Source organism: Dreissena polymorpha, chromosome 13, assembly GCF_020536995.1.
Source record: "Dreissena polymorpha isolate Duluth1 chromosome 13, UMN_Dpol_1.0, whole genome shotgun sequence".
Taxonomy (NCBI): domain Eukaryota; kingdom Metazoa; phylum Mollusca; class Bivalvia; order Myida; family Dreissenidae; genus Dreissena; species Dreissena polymorpha.
Window position 1 is genome coordinate 11,448,610 of NC_068367.1, and position 7,812 is coordinate 11,456,421.

At 36.0% G+C, this 7,812-nt stretch overlaps 1 protein-coding gene and 1 non-coding gene across 2 annotated transcripts; both read left to right on the forward strand.

Moving 5' to 3' along the window:
* The first annotated feature begins 962 nt into the window (after positions 1-962).
* On the forward strand, positions 963-1,039 carry Trnai-uau (transfer RNA isoleucine (anticodon UAU)). The gene has a single exon. It is a non-coding gene; the product is annotated as a tRNA-Ile (tRNA).
* Positions 1,040-5,756: 4,717 nt separating this feature from the next.
* LOC127855942 (neuronal acetylcholine receptor subunit alpha-6-like) lies at positions 5,757-6,999 on the forward strand. The gene has a single exon (XM_052391861.1). The coding sequence runs from the start codon at positions 5,787-5,789 to the stop codon at positions 6,933-6,935; it is 1,149 nt and encodes a 382-aa protein (XP_052247821.1). The 5' UTR covers positions 5,757-5,786; the 3' UTR covers positions 6,936-6,999.
* Positions 7,000-7,812: the final 813 nt, after the last annotated feature.

The window sequence follows — 7,812 nt, forward strand, 5'->3', positions numbered from 1 at the left end:
ATACCATTGTCATATCACATCATAACATATCATAAAACAATATTTTCGTCAAGTCATGTCAAATCATCATCATCATATCAAATCAATACCATATCATATCAACATCGTCATATAAAATCACATTAATGCCATAGGGTAAAAACTAAGATGTCCTTTTACTATAAAAAATATATAGTAAAACACCTCTTCTATTAGTTACCTTTCAGTATTCATTTGTGTATTCAGTATTAATTATGTTTTAGATTTAAGTTCAACTTACTTTGCTTCTAGTGTAAGAAGTAAGATAGCACTCCAATGTAGTAGTTAGAATAGTAGCTTGAAACCTACCGTTTTGCACGAGTACTAATATCTATTCATCGCACTACTTCACTACTTTCCCGCACTTTGTCAGACCTACAAGGACAACAAACACGTGCAGATCGCCATCTTTATCGGCACATTTAAATCCATTTGTGTAGGGTTTAATAATAAACCTACAGGTAAATATTATTAATAAATGTCTATATAACTGTTCAAATTGTGTATTTGTATTTTGTATTCTATCATTTGAATGATGTTAGAATGTCTCGCTTATCATACCGCCAATTTTATAATGCACTGTGATTGCCTTCTGTATTATTATTATTGTTATTAGTATTATTATTATTATTATTATTATTATTATTATTATTATTATTATTATTACTTCTACTACAGGATCTGACCAATACACATTTAAGACCAGAACCACGAGTTATTTGTCATTCCATCCGAGACGCCTAAACGGGCGTATCTAGGCCGGAGACAATGGTGCCCAACGTGGGGCCCGTGGCGAATAGAGTTCTCCATATAACTTGCCCGTGTGTAAGTCGAGATCAGTCATTCACTGTTCTCTGTCTCGAATTCGAGAACGAATTCCAACTTGGCAGGGGAGAATGTCACGGTACCGAACTAAAGCGGGATTGGTGAAAAGATTTGTGGCGGTCCGGTTAGCTCAATTGGGAGAGCACTCGCCCTATAAGCGAGGTGTCCCGGGTTCGAGTCCCGGACTGGCTGCACACTTTTTACCATCCGGCGACATATGATATGCCGTATGGCACCTATCCTATATATAAGTATGCGACAATTGCAGTAAGTGGACATGATCTAGGATGACAATAATTTGATTATTTATTAAGTTATATGACATTGTGATATTATATGATATGTCATGTCTTGTATTTGCTATATCATATAACGAAAAACATTTTGTATGACATAATGTGTTCGATATAGGCGATAATTCAAAAAATTAAGCATGATATGGGATGATTTACTGGCATTACATGTGGTATGATATGACCGCGTGCTTTAAACTGTTTCCCGCCATTTATGCAACTGTATGATAATTCCCAATATTTTATTTCTTCCTTGAACATTCTATTTGTACACCTACTTTAAGCAGCTGTCTTATAATGGGAATTTGCCAATTTCGTGACCCGCTAATAACACTGAATTTCTGTAATACTATTTAATTTATTTTTGTTTGTAATTTACTTTGTTACGCTACAGCGAACTAAAACGTTTGGATTACGCCGACTTTCCGCCATATTCAACCGACTCACTTTCGGTCTTTGTTTATCAACTTGCTGACGTCTATTGACAGACTTTCCGTGTAATCGGATATAAAACCGTGATCAGCTGATGGTGATTTAAATAGACTTGTACTTTGATGACGTTCAGGACCTTAATATGAGTAAAGAATTCTCGAGAAATCGGGGTCAACTCCTTATTCCTAGTTTAACATAATTAAATTATTCTCTGAAGATTAATAGGTAAATACCACAGCAGAGCGCGTGGCTATGATATTAATTGGTAAAAACATAACTTGGAATGAAAAATAATTCAATTATAACGAAAAATCAACTTTTCTGAAAAAAATCACTATTAACAATATATATAAAAAGTAATTCAACTCAAAATGACCCGAAAACAGAATGTAACGCTTTAAACAGCCATTACTTCATCAATTAGGCAGAAATTTCCATGCACTCGGTCTTATTCAACGCAGAAATGAATTTACCTTCTTGAAAAGGACATATCTTGCAATAAGAACTCGTCATCGATTGCCAGTAAGCACAGATTGTCTATGAGGTGTTTATGCTTCAAACTTATTTGTTCAACGTGATACTAGATGTTCCTACTAAGTTAATGTTGTAAACTGTTTTACTTTTGCTGACAACTTTAAGTATTGTCATGTCCCTTGTTTATGCGGCAAACAGAATGCCCAGTATGTGCACTCGAGACACTCCCTTATGTAAGGGAATAGGTTTTTTTCTTTAAGTTTGAAACTTAAAACTCTTTTGTAGCGTTCATTGAATTGTTGTAAGTGTGTGTGTGTGTGTACAACTGCTACGCTCATCACTTATAAGAAGTCATCAAATAAGAAACCACCTACATGACTTCACATTGTTCTGAGTATATAAGGCTTTAGTTCGTCTGGTTGCGAGAAATCCAGGGCAAGGCGCTCTGCCATAGTTAGTTAACTAACTCTCTTGGCGAAGATTAAAAGGCGAATACCCCAAGTGGTGGTCAGTATTAACATCAATTTATGTGGTGTACATGTAGTGTTGAGAAAAGTATAGTAGTCAAAGTGTCGGGCTGTACACGCGGTATGCTATTAGAGCAGCCATGTGTACCTCTTGTGTGCGTCAAGTTCAATGGAATAAGTTGACAGTACATATAGAGTGTATGTAGTGTAAATGTATAAAAAATAAAAATCATTGTAATATTTATTGATTGGTTTATTTTGTTTGTTATGTTGCTGACATCACGTACAGCAATATGGATCCTTTAATCTGTTACTCTCTAACATGAAACGAATAACTTTATAATAAACATCTTTCAAAATGAATACAATTTTTCTACTTTTGTTAAAGAGGATACAATACAAGTACATCAGTTTTAATCAGAGCCTCAGATAAGATGCGTGTCTGGATAAAAACATATTGAAAACTAATAATAAAACGCTTAAAAAAATCGGCCAAGTACGTAACATTACGCAATACAAATCTTGGTACGTATTTTAATCGATTTAAGTGCGTAACCGCTTAAACCAATAATCCAGTTGAGTGTTTAGTGTAAGGAATATTTGTGAGGAAACAGTAATACTGAACATTTACCATGCTCTAAAATAGCCATTATATGCATCTTTTGACGATTTAAAAACCTGAAAATTATAAAGCGTTGCAACGCGAAACGATTGACTAATATGGAGAGTTCTGTTGTTGTCGTTGTATTTGGTGAAACTACGAGAATTGCTTATATATAGTATAAAACATTGTATAAGCACGGATGGCCGAGTGGTCTAAATGGGAGACTTTTTACTCCAGGACCCCAGGGATCAGTGGTTCGAGCCCTAATGAGGGTTGTTTATTTTTCTAAATTTTTCGGCGTAAGCTGTATTAAGCCAGCTTTTCACCTTAGCCTGACCTTTGTTAGCGTCCAATAGAATTCAAATAAAACTTCCCGCGGCCAAGTACAGATGAATACACTTCATTGACTGCATTGGCTGATTTGAGAATACGACCAGAACATTGGAAACATATCCGCGTCTTTGTAACACTGTTTTACTGCGTGTTCAGCATGAAACAATTTTATATCTAATGAAAAGGCTTAATAGATAGAACAGTTTTACACTCAATCTCGACATCAATACAGTTTGTGCGTCCACCTTTTATTTTCAGAAGATTTTCAGCGCGAGAACGTTTGCACTTAAAGGCTATTTTCTCATATTTATTACTAACTTCCATATTCCTGTCAACATGTTAACATGTTAAAGTATAGAGAGCAGTGGAAGCGAAGACTCACTTTAATGCATTGCATTTCAACTCGCGAGGTATATCGGGTCAATTTGCGGCCACTGTGTGTGAATGTCAGAGTTTACATACAGGTCATCGCTGCGTCTCTACCCTATGTGCTGATCGGAGTTCGCGGCCAGGAAAATAATCGTTACATAATAAAGACGCTATAGCGTGAACTAGGTGAACTGGAATTTTCTTTAGACCAGACAGATGTTAAATGAAGATATCCAGCGATATCATATGGTATGTCAATAATAGATTCTTAATGTGTTTTACAACAATACCATGATAAATATTATTTTTAATTAATTTAACAAGAATTATGCCATCATATTGACTAATGAATTAAGCATGAGCGCAATGATTCTCGATACTGTTAAAAATCGAATCAAATAGCAACGCCAGACAAACCACTAAAACAGGTTTGTTCGAAGAACGCGCGTATAAATATTTAAAATATATACGGATACTTCGCGTGTGGCCGGTTGACTCATATGTTTTAATTTCACTTCCATTCTTCTTTTGGTTTTCTGTTTTGTATCTATACGTTTATGACCAGCAATATGTAATAATGTAAAATAAGCCGCGAAAACTCCGCGTATCATCCCGTACTGCGTTTGCTGCAGCTAAGAACTGCACAGAAAAAGACATTCGCTATCTTTGATCTCATTCATTGAAGTCTTTACCTTTCATTAACTGCAACCACAATCAACGCCGTATATCTTTTTTAAAGATATTTCTTGTTCATTATAAAGCATTTAATGAAAAACTTCAATACATGCCAAAATCTGTGAAAAGGTCCCTTTAACAATCATTACTAGTATAAGCCTTAAAGTAACAATCACGCTCAAAAATATCGAATATTTCGTTAAATAAAGCTAACCCATAAAAAAATCAATGTTCCTTTTAGCAAAATGCAAAATTTCAACGTTAAATGTTGTCTGGTAGAATTTATTTAACGAGATACAAAATGCTCGTTTTTATTTTTGTGTGGCCACAAATAATTCCATCTATATCTCCCGTGAAATATCCGAACATTTACGGGCGAACACGAGATTGGATACGGTAAGCGTCGGAAGCATGACGTAGCTCTCATGAATAATCATTCTGTGAAATCAAAATGAATTCTGGGTAACTGGAACTTAGCGAATGCGAAAATGGCTTGTATAAATTATGCAAATGAACGCAACCCGAATGAATCCGATCCTGACTCGAAAGCGAAAGTAGATTACATCGTGGAACGATATCTAGATGCTTAAAACTTGCCGAATGCTTGTAATATAACGTTTTTACATCAATGTTACTTGTTTTTAGGGTCTTCCTATTGTAATTAACCATCGTATGGTACTACTTGTTGTCGAATGTTTTTATATAGCATAATACAGTAGCCGTATGTATTGGTGAGCGTGATAGTGACTTTAATATAAAGATCAAAACGCATTAATTTACGAGTTGGATTAAGATTACATACTGAATGGAAATTATAAGCTCCTTATGAAATAGTCTTAAAAGATTATTAAATGCTTTTACGATCTTAATAAGTATTTTGAAAAACAAGTGCCGTTTTCAATGCTTTTGGAGTGCGCATGCGCTGTAAATAACTATTTAACTAAGTTTCGATGTTTCGAGCACACCTTTCAGGAGCTTTCGCTTTAAAGAGACACTCAAACGTTTAAAGATATACATATACACAAGTATATTTTGATGAATTGAATTATATATTTAAATATACATCGATCAAACTTAATAAAAGTAAAATCTCACGGATTGAAGCGTGGAAACGAACATTCTTTTGAAAAGGCTATATTCTAAGAAGCCGCAGTAGCCACCATATGGACATATCCGGTGCGTTGCTGTGATAATTTAAGTAAATCTCTTGCAGTGATGGCCTTTTCGGTTGTTTTGATAATATTGCTTTCGAGCGATGTGGTTTTCGCGGCTTCATTGTCTGACACAGAAAATCTTATGTCGAATTTAACGAATGGATACAATGTCAACATTAGGCCGGCGGTCGAACAACTCTCTCCAGTCGATGTGTCGGTACAATTGTACTTGAAATCAATCATTGACTTTGATGACGTTCAGGGAATTTTATCCTTCACTACAGGAATCAGAATGACATGGATGGACTACCGACTACAATGGGATCCGAACGGATACGGAGGTTTGCAAACGTTGTCTGTTCCATTGTCACATATATGGCTCCCGCAGCTGTTTCTCTCGACACCCGCCACCGACAGAAGCTATTTTGCTGAGAGTTGGAGTAAAGCGACGCTTTCGAACACGGGAGATGTTGTTTATTTAGAAATGGCATTGATACAAAGCACGTGCGATGTAAATGTTAAGTATTATCCATACGATATTCAGTCTTGCAACACATCCTTCGCGTTATTGGGTTATACGAAAACGGAAGTGAATCTAATGAGGCTGGAAGAGTCAATAGATCTTACATTATATCTTGGAAATTCTATGTGGGATTTGGAATCAACGCATGTCAGTGTGGAAACTATCCACGGCGGAATTCAAGAAATGCTCTTCACATTTAATCTACGCAGAAAGAATGAGTATGCAATCGTTAACGTTCTTTTGCCAATTTTATTTCTTGGTACGCTTAACGCGTTCGTATTTCTTTTGATACCCGAATCTGGAGAAAGAGTTGGCTATAGCATCACGACGCTACTTGCAATTGCCGTCTACATGACAATCATCATGTCCAGTCTACCGCAGTCATCAGACCCAATGCCGCTTATCTTCTACAAACTTTTGGTTGACCTCACTTACAGTGCCCTAATAATGGTAGTTGTAATACTGAACATGCGCTTGCACGGAAAAGACGACAATGTCCCGGTGCCGAAGTCTCTTGTATCCTTCTATCTGGCTCTGACGTGCACAGATTGTGGCGGAAAAGCAGTGAGTCCAGAATCGGACGGCTTTACAACGGATCAAATTGCCAAAGGTTGGGTGGAAAGCAACTCGATGAATTCCGTGGACGCTCAAAAAGTAACATGGAAGAAAGTCAGCTCTCTTCTTGATACGATATTCTTTGTGCTGTTCGTCGTTCTATCTATTATAAGTTTCGCCGTTTTTATTGCTGTAATGAAAGTCGGAGCGTAAGCCGTAACATCAGCCGTATAGGAGACATATCAAAATATGATATTTGCAAATTTGCAATATTATCACTGACACTAAAAGAAATATATTAATGATAAACACAACATGTAAAATAAAAGGTCGAACACATAAATACACTCGCGATAATGTCTCTTATTTCCTTCTTTGTCGCCCTAACACGCAATACGTGTTGTGACAAACGAATGAGTCCAGCTTCAAACACTTTAACAGCCGATAACCATGTCAACTGTTTGAATGAAAGCAAGAGCGAACGATTTGACAAAGGTATTCCAGACTGCATGTCAATGAATTCTGTGGACGCTCAAAAAGTTACGTGCAAGAGAGTACGCTCTATTCTGGACATCATTTTCTTTGCACAGTTCGTCTTCTTGTCCTTAATAACTTTTCTGGTTTTTTATTTCTATTCTTAAAGTCGGAGTGTAAGCCAAGCCAAGATCAGCGGTAAAGGAGGCATATTAAAGTAATAGATATTACAATTTACAATTGTATCATCGACTATTAAAAGAAAACTATAATTCATCAACACGGGTTGAACATAACAAGTCGAACACATAAACGTACTAACGATAATAGAATGTGAATTAAAATTGATGGCATTAACTTAGCAATGTTATCTGCGAATTAACTTAAAACATGATGTCTTTATCGGAAAGATTCACCATCTCTTTTACACGTGTACAGTAAGTAGTTCAACTATTTTGTTTATGTTTGGGAACTAAGCAAAATTGTACAACTTTATGCCGAACATTTGTTTCACTAATGGTCCAAACGGAGTTTAACGTTGCTTAATTTAAACAGATGTCCGTGGTTGTATGAACCTTTCCTAGTTGTAATTACACTGTGTTTTATGTGTTTTATG

Bases quoted from the DNA above. Each gene is read 5' to 3' on its own strand.
- LOC127855942 (XM_052391861.1), top strand. From the start codon at position 5,787: ATGTCGAATTTAACGAATGGATACAATGTCAACATTAGGCCGGCGGTC.